We start from the raw sequence: 19,379 nt of genomic DNA, 5'->3' as shown, positions 1-19,379 counted from the left end.
AACAGAGAAATCAAGCTCAATAGGAAGGAGTTCACCCCCCCAAAAAAAAATTAAAAGAGGGTAGGGGGGATTGCTACTACCCAAATGCTGAGAAGTTGTTCCGTGCAGCTCTAGTACAAAAGCCCCCATCATTATGCAACACAGGGACATAATTGCTTCGTTCCTGATCATTTAGATGGATTCATCACAGAGTTATGTGCATAAGGACTGCACGGGAAGATGTGCTGAAGGCCTCAATTGCCCTGCAATGACGTTTCCCTTCTTGTGGTGGCTGAAGGATTAAAGCACTTGGAAAGATTGTACTAAGCTTCCAGAGTCAGCCTTCAGGGATGAACGGGGTATAGGCATGCATGGATCCATTTCATTGCATTTTATCCTCATTCATGTAAAGCTATCTTCCATTTTGCTTTTGCCATTTTATTAGCAAAATGTGTGCACACATCATACTGTATTTCTCTGTTATTTCCATAGTCCGTAGCATTGCTATGTACGATCTATGTATAATGTTCATGGGGGGGGGGGGGAATGCATATATTTTAGGTGAAAACTTTGGTGTGAAGGAATAGCATGAAATCATGAGCTTGCTTCACACAAAGAGAGATGCAGTATTGTCATAAGGACTTTCAGATGGCAGCAGCAGAGGCAAGAAAGCTCAAAATATGGGAAGCAGCAGGCCCCCAGCTTGGGCTTCAGATGACAAATCATTATTCCTTAGCCCTACCAGTTACTCTCACCACTTTTCTGAACAGATACTATCATGCATAATCATTAATATTACTATCCAATCAAGATAGCCCAGGTAAGCTCAATCCTGGCAGATCTCAAAAGCTAATTGGGGTTGGCCCTGGCTGACACTTGGAAGGGCAACCTCCAAGCAGTACCACGGCCATGTCCCAGGGGCAGGCAATGGCCCAAACCTCTCAACATCTCTTGCCTGGCAGCTGGACAATCTTAGGATCTCCTGGCTATATTAGACACAAATCCTATGAGAGAGAGAGAGAGAGAGAGAGAGAGAGAGAGAGATTATAGAGATAGATAAATTATATATGATAGAGAGGGATGATAGAAAGAGAGATGGATGGATAGATGATAGAGATTATATATATATATATATATATATATATATATATATATATATATATATATATATATATGATAAAGAGAGAGATGATAGAGATGGATTGACAGACAGACAGACAGACGAAAATGAGCACCTAGGAGAACTCTGAGAATTTCAGAAATTATGTAAGCCATTTACTTAAACATCATGTAGTGAGGTATATATAGCCCACTTCTCACAACATCTGCCCCTTTATTTTACCCTCGCAACAACAGCCTTGCAAGTTCGGCCAGGCTTCCAGGGTGTAACTAGGGGTGCCAGCCTCAAGCAAGGGTGGGGGTTAAGGTTGCTAGCACCAGGTTGGGAAATTCCTGGAGGGTAGAGCCTCAGTGGGGTACAATGCCATAGAGTCCACCCTCTGCCCTCCAAGGGAACTGATTTCTGTCCTCTGGAGATGACCTGGCATTCAAACCATACAGTCTGAAGCAAATGCTAGACTGCCAACCACACCCTGATGACATCACACAGGAAGTGATGTGATAGCATTGGAAGTATTACACTTTATATACTTCGACAGCCCTGCAAGGTAGGGTATAGAATTTGATCCTTTTAATGCACTTGGGGTAGGGGGCCAAGGGGGCCTGAGAACGACTTGCCAAACTCAAAGCAGAGGTGAGATTAGAAGCAAAATCTTCCTCGATCGCAGAGCCATCTCTCAGGCACTATATGGCTGTGCTAAGGGAACTCTCCTTACTGTATGCAACAGCTCTGTCCAGTGATGGCCCTAAGAGTCTTGCTTCTTCAAAACAGGTGTGTGATTTATTTATTTATAGTCTTTCTATCCTGGGGGTTTCCCAAAGTGAGAGATGATGATACTATTGAATCCTCTATGCCAGGGGTAGTAAACCTGTGGTCCTCCAGATGTCCATGGACTAAAATTCCCATGAGCCCCTGCCAGCATTTGCTGGCAGGGGCTTACGGGAATTGTAGTCCATGGACATCTGGAGGACCACAGGTTGACTACCCCTGCTCTATGCAATATGTAGAACTATTCCATTAAAGTGTGGCATCGGTACCATTGCTGGTGTTGTTAGGAGGCATATGAAAACAATTCCAACAGGTTTTCATCTTCCTTTTTTAAAATAAAAAAATGGAACTGACTTTGAGACCTCATGAATTTCTCCTCTACATTGGAAGTTCTGTCCTGACTGCTGGGGGATGGGGCGGAGGCAGAACACCACGGAGCAGCTGAAGCAATATGTAGGCTGCACTTCTGGTCCTCCTCTGTTGCAGGTGTATCGCCTGAGATGGCCAGAAGCTTCTGTATCAGGAGAAGGAGACTGAGAAAACTCTGAGCTAGCTGAAGAAGATCTGGACATCTTCTGTTTCTGTGGGGGAGGACGCATCTTTTTGTTGGCTGAAGAAGCAGAGCTGGTTTTCAGTACCAGAAGGAGTCCCAAAGTGGCTTACAATCACTTTCCCTTCCTCTCCCCACAATAGATATCCAGTGAGGTAGACGGGGCTGAGAGAGCTCTAAGAGAATTGTGACTGGCCCAAGGTCACCCAGCTGGCTATAATACAGCATTTGGGGCCGTCAAACAGATGGATGGACAGACGATAGATACATGGATGGATGGATGGATGGATGGATGGATGGATGGATGGATGGATGGATGGATGGATGGATGGATGGATGGATGTTAGACAGACAGACAGACACAAACAAGTATGCAAAAAAGGTCATGTCATTTCAGTGGAGCTGGTGCAGGAGAATCTCCCACTGGATGGTGTCTTTGCATGCCTGCAGTTCATCCCCAAGTGTTTCATCCCACCCACTGTTAACCCACCCACTGCACAGCTGCATAGCCAACTATGAGCAGGAAAAGAGGCCAAGAACAGGCCACAAGGAGTTTGGCAGTGACTGACTTTCATCCTCTTTATCCTCTTCGCCCCCAGCACAACTTTGAGGAGCGATTTGTGGCCAAGAGAGACTCACAAGCCCCACCCTCTGAGAGCCCAGAAGTGTTGAAATGCAGCCCCTGTCGGGAGAATTTAAAAAGCTGTTTTCCAAGGCACACTCTGTTTCCCATATGCCGACACAGTAGCTCTTGATGCATTTGATCAGTGTAAAATTTTGCATTTTGTATTCCAAGGAAATGTCTTTGCCTGCAGGGAAATTCTTCATTTCTGCACAGACAGAAAGGCTGGGTGAAATAGTTACAAAAAAGGACCTTGAAATCATAACTCTTTGTGCTTTTTGTTTGCAGTGGGGAGGGAGGACAAAGGAACAGAGTGGAAGGGGCTGCAAAAAAGCCAGAGTAGCTTGGGAAGAAAATGTAATTCATACCCATCCCCAAAAGACTAAAACGCCAAATAAAAAAATTAAAGACACGTATTACAGAACTACTGTACACCAAGTCAGGCCATTAGATCAGCTTGCTTTGCGATTTGTCATTGACTGGCAGTGACTCTCCAAGGCAGGGGTAGTCAAACTGTGGCCCTCCAGATGTCCATGGACTACAATTCCCATGAGCCCCTGCCAGCGTTCGCTGGCAGGGGCTTATGGGAATTGTAGTCCATGGACATCTGGAGGACCACAGGTTGACTACCCCTGCTCTATGCAATATGTAGAACTACTCCATTAAAGTGTGGCATCGGTACCATTGCTGGTGTTGTTGGCAGGGGCTCATGGGAATTGTAGTCCATGGACATCTGGAGGGCCGCAGTTTGACTACCCCTGCTCCAAGGCTTCCCTTCCCTGTCATTTAGGTTTGTATTACTTGAGATGGTAAGGACTGAACCTGGGATCTACCCGCAGAAGGCTATGCCCAGCATGGTCCTTTACCACTCAAGCACAGACCCAGCTAGCCAAATGTGGGATGTTCTCCTTTCCCCCAGGGAGCCAAGTCTGACCACAGCATGGGCCAGACTGTGAGCTTGTGGACTGCTGCTGAGAAAGGCCTGGAGGAGCCTGGCCTTGAGTTGGAGCTGTCCAGCGTCAGAAAGCGGTTTCCTGAAGCCAAGAATTAGGTGAAGAATGGAATCTTCAGTACCTGGGAGAACTCCCAGTGAAGACAGGTGATGGTTCAGAAAAGCCCAGCTGGGCTCCAGACAATGGGTGCTAGACTACTGAATATTCAAATACCAAAACTCAGCTAAGGGCATAAAAGAGATTTAAAAGAGAACTCCAGTTTGTAGCCCTGCCCTCAGAATTGGAATCGCACAGAGGTGGAAAAGCCCACAAAGGGCCATCCAGTCCAGCCCCCCAGCTTCCTGGGAGCCAGCTTGGTGAAGTGGTTAAACAGTGGCAGTCTCTAATTGGGAGAGCTGAGTTTGATTCCCTGCTCCTCCACATGCAGCCAGCACGGTCACCTTGGGGCAGTCACAGTCCTGTTAGAGCTGTTCTCACAAAGCAGTTCTGTCAGAGTTCTTTCAACCCCACATACCTCACAGGATGCCTGTTGTGGCGAGAGGGAAGATTATTGTAAGTCACTTTGAGACTCTTTCAATTAGTAAAAGTTGGGTTATAAAAATCCACTGTTCTTTTTCTTCTTAAAAATCACACACTCCTGAAAGGCACTCATCCAACCTCCTCCTAAAAACTTCCAGTGAAGGAGACTCCACCCCCCAGCATACCCCATCTACAAATAGTCCTCACCATCAGAAAACACTTTCTAATATTTAAGTGGAATCTCCTTTCCCGTAATTTGAACCTATTGCTCCTAGTCATTGTCTCTAAAGTGTAGTAAACAAATTGGCCCCCTCTTCAACATGTTTACCTTTTGTGCAATTAAATACAGCTGTCCTGTCACTCCTTGCCCTCCTCTTCTCCCAGGTACACATACCCATCTCTCTCAATGACCCTTTACGCATGGCGGCAGCTACTCCACGCTGCAACTGTGCTGTTGCAGCGGGGAAGGATGCCCCGGCGTTCCCCATGTACTCATGGGAGTGGGGCATGCAGGGCTGCCCCGGTGTAGCGCGAGGACATGTGCGTTGCACTGGAGCCAGGAGGTCCAGGACGCTGCCGGCCACAGTAAGTGGCAGCGGCCTGGGGGGGAGGTGGGGAGGGGCCGGGGGGGGGAGTAGGGGGGCTGGGCCCCCTCCATACGCTATGCGGGGGCAGGTGGCTGCCCCTGCCGGCTCCGCGGAGCCCACAGGGGCGTGCGGTGTCCCTATAGGGACACCGTAGGTCGGGGCCGGGCAGGCCGAAAGGCCCAGCACTGTCCATTATGCACAGTGCTGGCCTGCCTTAGCCCCTACTGCTGCCAGGCGTATCCAGGAAGCTGTGGAAGTTCCCGCATTTGCATAACACAGGCGTTCCATAGCTCTGGGCTGGGACATGCCCACGCTGGCAGCAGCAGCAAGCATTATTGGGGATTTCCCCCGGAGCCCTGCCACTGCCAGCGCGGGCATTCTGCCCCATGCAGAATGGGTCTATGTCTCCTCAAAAGACATGGCTTCCAACCCATCAACCATCCTAGTCACCCTTCTCTGAACATGTTCCAACTTGTCAATATTCTTCTTGAACGGCGGCACCCAGAACTGGACACAATACTCCAAATGAGGTGCAACCAATGTGGAATAGGGAGGAAGTATAACTTCCCTTGGTCCATATGCTATACTGTTAGAATGCAACCCTTTGGCATCACTGAATACCTCCCAAGTGCCTGTGGTTGGTTAGGCCTAAGAATAGAATAAGGGGGATGTGGTAGAGCTATAGGTCCTTCATCTGTACCAGAGGAGCCTCAGCCCCTGGTTGTAGGGGCACAGTTTAATTGGAAGTCCTCCTTGGCCAGCATGATTCTCGCTCACATAAACAGGTGAAGCTGCCTTATACTGAATCAGTCTTATCTGTTCCAACTGGTAGCGGCTCTCCAAGATCTCAAACATAAGTTTTTCACCTCACCTATTACCTTATCCTTTCCACTGGAGATACTGGGGGCTGGACCTAGGAGCTTCTGCTGTCAAGCTGCTGATCTACCACTGAGCCATGGCCCCTCAGATTGTGCTTTGGGAATAGAGGCCTAGGAGGCAATTTCTTGCTGATACAATTCTTGGTCTCAGAGTCATTTCCCAAGAATCTGAGAACTACGACATGACTTAAAAGTGCTCAGGGTCACGGAAGCACTCATCGTGGGACTCCTGCCACCATGAGGTAATTAAGCGGTAACCCCCTACCCCACCACATGCAAAGAACAAAAGCCTAACGTGCGTTTTTTGCTCAGGCTCACATAAAAGGCTGCCTCAATTGCTCCCGCCCCCTCCACGCTCTTGAATGGTGAAGCAGCGTTTTACAGATGACTTTTTAATAAAAGCCACAAGCTGGTTATCTATTTGTGTTTGTTGACACAGCTCGTGAATGTCAAGAGGCGAGGCTGAAAATAGCCGGCTTCCGCAACACAGGCTAATTAGGGAGGGAGCCTGCAGTACAAGAGCATAGAGCGCTTTGCAGTCGGGTCCTGCCAGGGAAACGGCAGCCCGTCTGCCTCGGCAAGGAAGAGGCAGTTTTGCCACTGAGCTCTGGCACAGTGAAGGGGCACAGGGGGAGTCTGGCAAGCAGCCAGAGGGTAGCAGGGCAGGCCTCTGCAGAAACACTCGTGTTTTGGGGCTTTGCTGGCCTCTGATGACTTCATGGGTTTTCAAAGCAAGAGACATTCAGAGGTGGTCTGCCATTGCCTGCCTCTGCGTCACAACCTTGGCATTCCTTAGCGGTCTCCCAACCAAATGCTGGCCAGGGCTGGAATCCAGATGGGAGCCACTCTGCAGTGGGTTGCAATGTAAGTTCGCCACAGGGCAATCATTTGAAATCCAGCCCTTCATCCAGCTGTTTTTTTTTTTTTCTGGAAAGATCTAGGAACCATCTTGGTGTTATTATGAATTAATAAGTTGATTAAATTTAGGAGAGGAAGAAATTATAGCTTTGTTTCCTCACCACCCCCAATCCCCTTGGTGGAATAAGCTCCTGGACGAGAACCGGGATCTATCAGAGCTGACACAGCACCACAGGGCCTGTAGAATGGACCTCTTCAGCCAAACATTTGATTGAGGCCAGTGAACGAGTCTTAGAATATCTACTGCCCCCCCCATTGGAAAGACCCTTATCAGAAATGCCCAAAGAAGAATTCTCTGGAGAGATGTAGTCAAATGATGATAGGACAGCTGCTATCAGACATGGTTCGAAATAATCCTAATATGTTTTTTTTAATTGATAAAGTTTTAACCAGAATGTTTATTTATGTATTTTATACCTGATGTACACCACCTTGAGCCAAATTTGGGGGTGGGGGTGGTATATAAATTTAATAAATAATAATAATATCCTTCACATATGGGAATATTGTATGTTTTCTAATATACCCATGAAACTGCCTGACATTGAATCAGACCCTTGGTCCATCAAGGTGAGTATCGTCAACTCAGACTGGCAGCAACTGTCCAGGAAAGATTAAACTAATTTAATAAATATTTGTTGTGCTAAAAGTACATTCCTGAAAGGCTCAGAGTTTTGAGACCTTTTGTCCGGCTGTGTGAATTCTTGTAAGCCTGATTGTTGTCACTAAGGAAGGATTTACAAACTTTAGCTAGTAACTGATGCAAGTTGGATATTGGAGCAGCATTATTTGATTCTCTGACTTCTGTTTGTGAGAAAGATGATGATTAAAGTTACTTCACGGCCAATCATCTGCTTTAAAGATTTATGATCCTGGCTGCCTTCACAGGATCCTTGTGACTTTGACTACTGACTATGATTTACCATGTACTCCCCTTTTTTGTGTGTCTTAAAGGTCAAACCAGGAACTTGGAATTGGGCCCAAAAGTGGATTGATAGCCAATGAAGTCTCAGCTGCAGCCATGCCCATGGGACCCCAAGCAGCTCAGGATAGCAACCCAGTGCTCACTCACACAGAGAACCAGCTTGGTGTAGTGGTTAAGAGCGGCAGCTTCTAATCTGGAGAACCAAGTTCAGTTCCCCGCTCCTCCACAGGCAGCTAGCTGAGTAACCCTGAGCCAATCACAGTGCTGTTAGAGCTGTTCTCACAGCGTGGATCTGTCAGAGTTCTCTCATCCCCACCTACCTCACAGGGTGTCTCCTGCGGGGAGAGGAAGGGAAAGTGATTGTAAGTCGCTTTGAGACTCCTTCGGGTAGAGAAAAGTGGAGTATAAAAACCAACTATTCTATTTTGATTCCGTTTGATTGCCTCAAAAGGGGATCAAAAGGGACAATATTAAAGCTGTCCTTTCTGTCTATTTGCCACCATTGTTTATTCAGTTATACATTTTCTTATCCTTTGTCCAATGTCACTAAACTATGGGTCTACGTGAGGTGACTGTGGAGATGTGAGAAAGTCCACCGAAACACCCAAACCGACTGCAGGATAAAATCATGCCTTATTTGAAACCACTGGCTCAGCTTCCACAGGGGGGGAGAAAATGTCACCTTGTATTAGCCAAGCACCCGGCTGAATGAGCTTCCCTTTTGTCGCTCCGGAATCCTTTAAGCCAGGCGGTTTCCTGACCCTCTGCCTGCAGAATTTCTAAATAAGGATCATTTGAATGTTTTTGGCCACCGCTAAGAAAGGATGCTGTCAGAGAGAGAAATGATAGTGCACCAGGGTGTCGAACACCAGCCTGGATGATTAATTTCCCCCTGCAAAGGCTGCCTTGCAAGCAGAGCCAAGCTGGGTTAGGAAAGAGATTTTCAACATTTGTGCCGTTGGGCCAGCCGCACAGTGTCAGATTGGAGCCTTTGAGCCACGCTATCGGAATGCCACCGGCGTCGGGTGGAAAACATGGGATTCAAGAGGGGTGTGTGAGATGGGAAATGAGGGTCACTGTGAAGCTGATAGATTTGATTCTTCACCATAGATGCTATGGTAGTAGACGCTGGTAATGAGGAAGATAAAAGCATTGCTCAAAGGATAAAAAAATCAGAGTTCTAAAGCAAAGTACATGAACACACAATGCTGTCTTCTATTGACTCAGACCATTGGTCCATCAAGGTTAGTATTGTCTACTGAGGTCGACTTTGGCTCACCAGGGTGTCAGGATGAGGCCTCCCATGTCACCCTTGGCGGTGGTGGAAAGTGCCATCAAATCTTGGCTGACCACAAGGCAAGAGACATTCAGAAGAGGTTTGCCTTTTTCTGTCTCTAAATAATCCTGAACTTCCTTGGTGGTCTCCCATGAAAGAATTAACCAAGGCTGCCCCTGCTTAACTTCTGAGATCCAATGAGATTGAGCTGCTCTGGGCCATCCAGGTCAAGGCCAACGCACCTGTCACGGGAGGTATTTTTCCTGCTTTACCACCAGAGGATTCAGCCTAGCAAATAGCAATGCTGGAACGAACCAAAGCCTTTAAAAGCACCAGCAGAATCAGCAGCATGAGAAAATCAACAGCTGGTTAAAAGCCAACTTTATCAGCAGTCCCTCTTAGAAAAAGTAGATAACAGAAGAAAGAACCCACCCTAGGCTGTAATAAACATTCTTTAAAGAAGAGATAAGACATTTCTATTTATTTTTATTGTTAAATTGTTTAAATGTTTATTACAGCCTAGGGTAGGTTCTTTCTTCTGTTATCATATTCATTTCGAACCGTCCTCTTTTCGTGGTGTCCTCTTAGAAGAAGTGGCAGAGCATTTGAAAACACACCTGTGCAGCCACACCCATACCCAAGAGCAACCCAACTGCTGGTAACAAAAGCATGACGCTGACCCTGAAAACTTGGGATGCTCAGCATCATGGACATTCCACCACAAGTGGGGCTGCTTCTCTGGCCAGCCTTCCTGAAGTAGCTTCTGAGGTGGCACAATGGGGCGGGGTGCTAATGAACCCCAGGTCCTCAGTTCAGGGCCTCATCTCCCCTGCCCCAGCCATCAGCTGCTGTTCAGGTCCACCAGGGAGAGGTACAACAAGGGACAACAAGACAGCTGACAAAATGTACTGGTTGAAGTGTTGAACTAGCACAATTACCATGTCCATGGACTACAATTCCCATGAGCCCTTGCCAGCATCTGGAGAGCCACAGTTTGGCCTCCCCTGGACTAGGCTCAGGAAGAACCAGGTTCAAATTCTCACTCTGCCATAGAAACTTGCCAGTTGCATGCTGTCAGTCTAACCTACTTTACAAGGTTCTTGTGAGGATAAAATTAAGGAGAGAAGAACAATGCAAGTTACTTTGGACCCCCATTGGGGCGAATGAACCAATTAAATATAAACTATGTTAAATTACCCTGGCCCTGTAGTGGAGACGGCATAGCAGAGGAGATGCTTCCCCTGGGGCCCCCACACCTTTCTGCAGTAGGTGAGGAATTTCTACCTTCTCAAGTCCCTGCTGACAGGTTGATGGAAGGGGTGGAGAGAGGGTCTTTCTACCACTCCCTGGAGACATTTTTAAATGGATCTTCTCCCCTCCCTCCCCCATCCTGACCCTGCAATGCGTTTGGTGGCTTGTTTTGATTACTGCCAAACACCGCCCCTTGCCCTGTGCTATGTAAATACCCTTAATTAAATGTGTAAAAAATGTAAACATGCTTGCCGTAATCTAAATTGACAGAGTAGCTAAATATATTTATTGCTGGGCTTTTTAATTAAACCCTCCAGTACTCGACTCTTTCAACATGATGCGCACATGCTCACTCTGCCTTCTCTCCCAAATCTTCCACAATATTCGTTGTCAACCACAACGGCATCTTCTGCTTCCTCCTCGGGGCAGGAATGAACATTCCCTTTAGTGTAAATGAAGGCTCACATAATGTGGGATAGCTTGAGGGAAGTTAAAGTACATCTTCTGACACTGCAGGAAAGTTCCTAATCTTGCAGGGTCCTCCAAATGAGCAGCCCACATTTCTCTACGCCGAGGTCTAGCCTGTTCCTTCTCGTTGTAGGTTGCTGCTGCCTCATCTCCATCCCAGAAGGCTAAAAGCACAGCCTGATGCCGACTCTGCTCAGCACCATTTCATCTCTTTGGACCTGCCTGGAATTCCATGCAGGATGCAGAACACATGGCTTAAGATCAGGGGCTGATACCCTCCTCCCTGTGTGTGTGGAAGGCTTCTGGCATTTCCCTAGATTCTTCCTCTTTCCAGCCCATACAATGATCATTCCTGGAGTGGTAGGATCCAGGCAGGGGATCAGCCATGAAGTTCAGTGGTCTAGAGTTAGGGAGACCCATGGTGGAAAGCAGGGGGAGTCAAACTGCGGCCCTCCAGATGTCCATGGACTGCAATTCCCATGAGCCCCTGCCAGCAAATGCAGCTTGACTACCCCTGGTGGAAAGTGTTGTCAAGTCACAGCCAACCTAAGGGGACTTCATGGGGGTTTCAAGGTGAGAAGCATTCAGAGGTGGTTTGCCATTGCCTGTCTGCACATTACGATCATGGTATTCCTTGGAGGTCTCCCATCCATTTACTACCCAGGGCTGATCCTGCTTAGCTTCTGAGATCTGGTAAGATGAGGCTGGCCTAGGCCATCGAGGCTGGAGCCAGGGAATGAAAACTGACCCCATTCCTCAGTTGAATGGCACTTGCTAAAGAGGAAGGAAGAGGGAATACATTCCACATTCCAGCCCCACCCTCACCCTATGCCACTGTTCCTCCTTGTGGGTCCCACAATGCTAAGTTCACCTGGGGAATAATCTGTTTAGGAGATAGAAGGTGCTGCAAAAACAGGGAGGCAGATGGGGGAAATAAGGTATTCTGCAAAAAGAGCAATCCGATTCTGCCCATTGTTTTTCTATTCCTTGCCCATTTTTGTTAAACCTGAACTCAGATGAAGGATTCTGCAGATCTTGAAAGCTGACAGACATTTCTGCTTTGGGTTGGTCGCAGTGTCCACTAGCCTGTCCCAGGGAAAGCATGGTGGAAGCACATTGTGGTCGCCTAGCAACTGCAGGATACTAGGGACTAGGTACTCTGTACTATAGCTGATAGCACTTTATTTTTTAAAAATCATCTTAAAAACAAACCTGTAGAGATCCTTTCTGCATACATTAATTTAAGGAAGACAAATGAAAGTACCAAGGAATGAATTAATGCCATTACACACTGCCAGACAGCTCTGCAACAGCTGTAGATTACCCTTAGCATGCTTCAGTTCCAATTCTGCCAGTTCAACTAGATTCTTCCGGAATGCAGCAACTAGTTTTAAGGTCTATGAGTTCTTGCTTTGCTGATTCAGATATTTTTTTCAAATTTCTGACAACAAATCTGCTGAGTAGTTTCAGCTTGCAGGACATCTTTGTTTTTTGCTCTTGCTTTGTCTAGTGCCTTGTTGGCATTTTCATAATCCACTATTGACCTAGATCTTCTGTAAAGAAGGTCCTTTGCAGATTGAGATTCTGTTAAGTAATACTTTAGAAGATCTGAAAGTTTAAGGTCTTCTTCAGCAGACATTCGTGCTTCTATTTTCCTTGTTTTGTCAAACTATTCCGACACTTTCAGAAAAAAATTGCATATATCGGTGGAATCCTGTGTTCCCAGTGTGTATAGCGATGAGCCAATTCTATTGCAGTCATCTGCAACATTTTTGTGTGATCTTGTCATTTTATCAGATTTAATAGAGGAATCTTTCACACGATTGAGGTACTCAACAAGGAATGTTCTTTCATGTTCAAAGGAGTCATCTACATCCTTTACTCCTGAAACAATGACACCATCAGCAGATTTAACCATGTTTTTTAAAAAGTCTTCTAGTTTCTCTTTCTTGTTTTTTTCCACGAACACTCAGATCCTGATTACATTCCAAGAAGACATGGAAATTTAAGTCCTTTCTCAAAATAGGATGTGCTGCTACACGACACAAGAAAACTTCATGCATGGCTACTGTCTTCTTGAATCTTGCCAAATATTCAGCTTCTAGCTCTTGCTTCATCTTCGTGAATTCATCCTTGGTCATTGATCCTTTTCCTTCACCAAGCTTCTGCAATTTCTCTCTTGAGGCATCAAAATCAGGCCTGGGTGGTGCTGGTGGGATGATATAGCCTGCATAATCTTCATTATCCACAAAGGAATCATGAAGCCAAATACATTCTTCATGTTGTCAAACAACTGAAAATTCATTTTGCTTGAAATTAGGTAAAGAACTCTTTGTATGGATGGTAAATTTAACTTTGACTCTTTCGCTAAGGGCATCTGAAATGTCCACTTGCAAGGCAGAATCAGTTTGCAGATCTACATTGACTGGTCTAAGGCCTCGGTCTTCCTCGGAAAGGAAATCTGGGCCGTCGTCTGAGCCTTCCATCATGGCTCGAATGCCATTACACTGCATTTAACTGCATCAGTTTCTCTTCCAGTGTAGTTTAGAGTCTCAAAGGGCAGAGGGTAGGGAGGGGAAACTGGCAGATCCAGAGAGAGATTAAACAGAGTCAGAAATGCTTCCCATTAAAATCAGTGAGGAGAATGCAATAAGGAATATAACATCATAAAAATGAACAGAGCTTTTGAAATCAAGCTTGTGGTGTGCCTCGGGTCAGCCAGTCTACTTAGCCTGTAAGCAGCTCTCTGCGGTCTCAAGTTGAATGTTTATACACTGGAGGTTTCATGCCAGTCTGCAGGCTGGAGTTTTAGTCGTGGCAGGTTGCCCTCACTTCTTCCTGCACCGACACGGGGGAGCATTTGGCCCAGCACACCTCATCTGCCCCTGATTTGTGCTCCTGCATGGGAGCTGGGGCAGTGAAGTTCCCAGTGCGTAAATGGTCCTTGAGGTCTTTCACATTGGAATTAGTCTACAAGTTAAGGCAAACATACGAATGTATTTGCTTTCCTTTTGAAGTTCCAATTATAAAGATTACATAAAGTTTGCTCCAAAATTTCTAGGAAATGCTTAGTTATTTGAAAAAAAAAAGTTAAGATGCTTGATAACATTATGTGGAATAACCATGACAATGCTTCATATAGTCTGGAATTATTCAGGTGAGCTTATGCTTTAATAGGGGAGGGGGGAAATAGGAGCTTGTTTATGTGTCCTTTGTAAACCGATTTTCTCATCAAGTTATAAATGCCAATTTAAAGTCATGAAAATAAACAGCAGAAGTCAGCTCTTTTAATGGAAGGTTGAATCCTGATTTATGTATCTCCATTTAACACTGCCAGGAGGTCTTTCACATCGCCTACTGTCTGAGCCTTTTAGTTGAAGACAGTGGGAATTGTACATGAAAACTACTGCTTGCAAAACAGGTGCCACAACCCTCTAGCATTGTCCCTGAATTGCTCGCTACTTGAACAAAGGGAGGTATCATGATGTCATTTTACTGGCAGGCTTCCAGACTTACCTTTAACTGTGGCCAGGTGCACACTTTCTCCACTGTGAGTTTCTCTTTTCTATAATCCTTTCCTTGGGGACATGAATTGCAGAAAGCTTCATGGATGCTGTAAAGGGGAGGGGGGTGGCAGGTTGTCAGCCGGGTTGTTTTTCCTAAATCATTAAGCCTACTTCTAATGCAAGGCTGTTTTCTCTCCATTTAACTATTTTCATTTTTTTAATTGGCGCAGTGGGTTTCAGAGACAACCCTTTGGACCAGGAGTTTTGAATACCAGATTAATGTCATTGTGCCAGGCCAAGTCCTGAAACTGGCTTGTTAGGAACTAGCAAGTGAATCCTGGCAAATCCACCAGATTTTACCCTGAATATATAAATGTATGCATCTATATCTTACTCTTGTAATATGGGGTCTGGTTAGTGCCTAGATGGAAGACCTTCTTTGAGCTCTATGAAGGAAAAAGGGATTATTGTTGTTGTTATATTGGATTTATATCTTGCCATTCACAGCAAGCCATCTCATGGCGGGTTACATGATAAACCCCCACATAAAACGCACAATATTCCCATTAAAATATCCCCATTAAATCCCAGTGGCAAAACTATCTCCCATCCCTACAGCCAATAGCGGCTGTGTCTCAGTGCACCAAAGGGATGACACATTCCGACAACCACCGACCGTGATGATGTAGCCTGGTGGCAGTATCTTCCATCTGATCTTCCATGCCCTGACCTCAACTTTAGACCTGGTGGAAGAGCTCCATCTGGCAAGCCCTGCAGAACACAGAAAGTTCCCGCAGGGCCCTCTGCTCTTCCGACAGCTCATTCTACCACGTTTGGGCCAAGGATAAAAAATGAGCAGGCACTCCTTAAGGAAACTTCACTGATGTTGCTGATTTATGAAAGTGTTGGAAAACAAACTTGGACCAAATTATTTTGCTAGTTCTGACCACAGTCAAAAGCAGCTTGAATAGCCCCTTGTTGCTGGAGCTTATCAGACACTGGAAGCTAAGCAGGGTGGGCACTAAGTTTGGTGGGAGGCCTGGTAGCAATCCTTCCAAGTTTGGTGGCACGCTTGACCTTCAACAAAGGAAGGTCAGGTTTGCTATACAGAAGAAGGCCATGACAAACCTCTGCTCGCCTCCAGCCTTGAGTGATAGCATACAACGACCGTGGCTTTGGAATCCAGTCTCCTAGATGAACACATGATGCTGCCATACGCTATACCAGCCCACTGGTCTGTCCAGGACAGTGTTGTCTCCTCCAAGCAGCCATGGTTCTTCAGAGTCAGTGTTAGAGGTCTTCCACATCCCCTGCTACGCAATCGTTTTCCCATTAGAGAGGCCAGGGACTGAACCTGGGACTTTCGGTATGTGAAGCACCAGTGTTGGAGCCTAAGTGCTCTTTCCTGCATAGTCACAAAAATATTTTCCATGGTCTTTCCCCCTAAATATCAACCGCCTGCTGTCGCTCACTCCTCTTTTGGTTTCTGGGTCCATACGTTTTCATACTTTTCCCAAAGGTTGTCTCCTACTAATTGTGCTAACAATTTATTTAAAAGAAAGGTGCAATTAGATTTCTTGTTCTTGAGATTATATTTTGTAGGGTGTTGGACAAAGGCTGGCAAAGATTCCATCTGAAGGCACTTGTGGCAGTGTTGCTACAGCCAAGCAGATCTGGGGGCTGCTCTGGACATAGACTGGAGATCTCCAAATATGAGGCTGGAGTCACAACACTGGCCAGCTGGGTGAAGCAGTTAAGAGTGACAGCTTCTAATCTGGTGAGCCTGCTCCTCCCCATGCAGCCAGCTGGGTGACCTTGGGTTAGTCACAGCCCTGATAGTTCTGTTCTCACAGAGCAGTCCTATTAGAGCTCTCTCAGCCCCACATACCTCACTGGGTATCTGTTGTGGAGAGAGGAAGGGAAGTCACTTTGATACTCCTTAGGGTAGTGAAAAGCAGGGTATAAAAAACAACTCTTCTTCAATAGAACCTGTTTGTCTTGGGGAGCTTGTGTAAGACTCAGAGCTTGGGCCCCCAAATATATGTCTGGGTCACAACACTAGTCAATAGATTTTGTTTGTCTTTTGTAGGGAGTTCATATAAGGCTCAAAGCCTTGGCCAACTACAGCTGCTTCCCCATGGGGATTTTCCTCTAGTGGAACACAACATGCCCCCATTTGGAGGGGGGCTTGCACATGATGTCATGCTCTTTCCAGTCGCCATGCTTGGGACTCCATGGACTTTCCCTTTTAATACTGCCCACAGCCAGCCAGGGGAAGGGACTGCAGGTAATCTCCATCGCCAAAATGGCAGTGCAATTCTCATGCCCCTCACCCTATTAGTGGGCTTTTTAGTTCACAGCAAACCACCATGCTCTGAACACTTTCATCAAGATATGAAGCATGGGGTAGGGATGGGGGTGCCAGGCTGCACAGGGCCTGGTAAAATTGTGGCTATGCTGGCACTGCTGCACCAATGCAACGGACAGGCAGGGATCGCAGTGAGTTGTGTCGAAAGGGCTAACAGCCTCAGGTAGGATTTACATTCTCCTACAACTGTGAAAATGGCTGCTGGAAGAAATATGCCTGTTGAGCTCCCTCTCCTCCCCAAATGCCACCCTCATTATGCTGGAGTTGGCAACCTTCTGTGTGGAAGCTTTTCCCACCCCTTAGTAGATGCAGCCTATATGACACGGGAAGAGCCTGTGCGTAAAGATGAGGACCAGAGGCTGAGGGGAAATAGATATCAGAGATGGACTTACCGTAGGATTTCCCCCTTAGTGAGAAATGTTAGCACCTGTAGGAATGAAAGCGGCATTAATTTATTTACTGATGTTATTTACAGTATGCCTTTCTCACTAAGACCAAAAGCAAATTACATAATTTAAGTCAGTGCAATCAACCGATGGAACATCCAATAAGTAGTACAATAGGAATACGGCGACATCTAGGCCAATTTTAATTGGCGAGTCTTTGGTATTATGACATACAGGTTGACATACAGGTGTATTTGGGGGTCTCTTTTTTCCTGATGCCATTGTATTTGGTCAATTCAGAATAACAAAGAAAATGCATTAAAAGTTTTCCTTCTAATCCTTAATACAGGAGTTGGGGGAGGCGTTGTTATTAAACTGTCTACCATCTGAAATTTCTTTTTGTTCCATTCCAAGTAAAATACCTTGAGGACTTCATAATATACAGACTTTATTTTAATCAGTGAATCAGCCAAAGAATAAATTTAAAGGCTTGAATTAAGTAGCTCTGAGTCACCTTGTTGGGCCATAAGAAAATCTGACACAAATTTGGAGACTTTTTTGGGAGAATTTTGAGGGGCTTTAGTCTGACAATATTCATAAAACGTCCCAGTGGGGTCTTTAACTTTTTTATTGATTTAAAACATTTTTATCTCGCCTTTCCAATAGCTCAGATGTTCGTATATCTCTAGTTAAGATGAGGGGTGGGGAGATAGAGCTGATCCAAAATTACCCTTACACATCTTCAGGTTGTCAGGAAGATTGAGACAAGCATCCATTTTCTTGTTGCCATGGAGACGGCAGGCAGTCTCCATGGCAGGATCCCCAGTGATCTGGAAATGTACCCTCAATTTGGGTTAGGAGGAGACTATGCTTCAGCCTAGTCTACTAATTTCAGCCTTATCCATTCCAGGTAAGCGTGCCATCCCATTGAGATAGGACAAGTGAAGCTAGGCTTCACATCACTTGGTGGAGAGATAAAAGGAGCTTTGAGGAGGTACTGTGACTAGGTTTATGTGTAGAAGGTCTTGTGTTCAGTCTCCAGTGTCCTCAGTAAATGGAGGAAGACTTTTTCCTCCCTGAGATCCTGGAGAGCTGCTGGTGGTCAAAGTAGGAGACAGTGACCTAGAGGGGCCAAAGATATGTCTCCAACAGGGACATCTTCTTGTGTACATTATTATTAAGGCTATAGATTATATCTGCCTGCAAGTGATGCTGAATGGTTAAGAGTGTAGAATGGGTAGGGCCTGGATGCCTCCTGACCTGGTATTCTTCCAGCTCCTCTTTCTTTAGGGACACACTTGAGCACTGGCCCATTCTCTTGCCTGGAATCTCAACAGCCAGAAGAAGAATGGAACAAAATCACTGGTAACTCTTGGCAACCAGATAACACAGCCCCATTCCAGGCATCATCCAGGTTTCATAGGCTCTGAAAGGAGTCTCTTCTTAAAGGCCCCATAACAACTGCAAAATCTGAGGAGAGATGGAGTGTTTTTTTAATGCAAGCAGGAGAGAGGCCTAGAATCAGAAGTACTTCAGAAAGTATATTAAATCGCCTTGGAATGCATATAAATGTATTATATTGCGGAAAATGAATGAGAACAAGTTTGGAATATAAAGTTATAAGGAAAATAGATTTTGAACAAAAATATATTTATTTTTAGTGAGACAAACAATAGCCCGAGGTCAACTAGTGAGTTTCACAGCAGGGAGGGGATTTGGCCCCCGGGAATTCAGGGACTAGACCTCAACTCTAATCCCTGCACCCTACTGTCTCTCCTTTTGCTGATCTGATTCAAATGGTTCTCATTGGATGCTATGTAGCCTGACTGAGGTCTCCAGGGCCTGGAGTCCAGGCTGGCCTCAAAAATGCACTTGGGTACAATGCAGGAGCAACTCTGCCAAGAATTAAGGGGACAAGAAAGGAACAGAATAAGGGAAATCTTTCAAAGAAACCCTTTAATAGATTCCTCAGGCCAAAAGTTAGTGGGATCCATTCTTTTGGAGCCAGTAGAGGTTTTGTGGGCAATTTTTGCTTTCCAGGGCAAGGGAAGAACACGCTGGGTGACCTCTGTGTCCCCAGCCTCCCCCATCTCCAGACTTTAAATTGAACTCATTATAAAGCAATCCATTGCTCTTTGATGTAGGGCATCATCTGATTTTGCAATTATGTACTTAATCCAAAGGCATAAAAAGTGATACAGAAGGGCTTTATGATAAAAGCTATGATAACACCCCATACTGAGCCAGTGTTGTTGCCATTATGTGAAGTACAATCAGTTGCCTGGTAGCACAGGATGATGATGGA

At 45.8% G+C, this 19,379-nt stretch overlaps 1 protein-coding gene and 1 pseudogene across 1 annotated transcript in view; both read right to left on the bottom strand.

Moving 5' to 3' along the window:
* CIB4 (calcium and integrin binding family member 4) overlaps window positions 1-18,411 on the bottom strand; it is a 30,930-nt gene extending 12,519 nt beyond the window's left edge. The window contains exons 1-3 of the mRNA XM_077329972.1: window positions 18,335-18,411; window positions 17,081-17,115; window positions 14,331-14,427 (exon numbers count right to left, since the gene is read on the bottom strand). Of these exons, the coding sequence (XP_077186087.1) occupies window positions 14,331-14,427; window positions 17,081-17,115; window positions 18,335-18,388 (186 nt within the window). The 5' untranslated portion in view covers window positions 18,389-18,411. The remainder of the gene's footprint in view (window positions 1-14,330; window positions 14,428-17,080; window positions 17,116-18,334) is intronic.
* Window positions 12,105-13,099, bottom strand: LOC143829023 (sorting nexin-6 pseudogene; annotated as a pseudogene).
* Window positions 18,412-19,379: the final 968 nt, after the last annotated feature.

Source organism: Paroedura picta, chromosome 1 (assembly GCF_049243985.1).
Source record: "Paroedura picta isolate Pp20150507F chromosome 1, Ppicta_v3.0, whole genome shotgun sequence".
Taxonomy (NCBI): domain Eukaryota; kingdom Metazoa; phylum Chordata; class Lepidosauria; order Squamata; family Gekkonidae; genus Paroedura; species Paroedura picta.
This window is presented reverse-complemented; position numbering and strand designations above follow the sequence as displayed.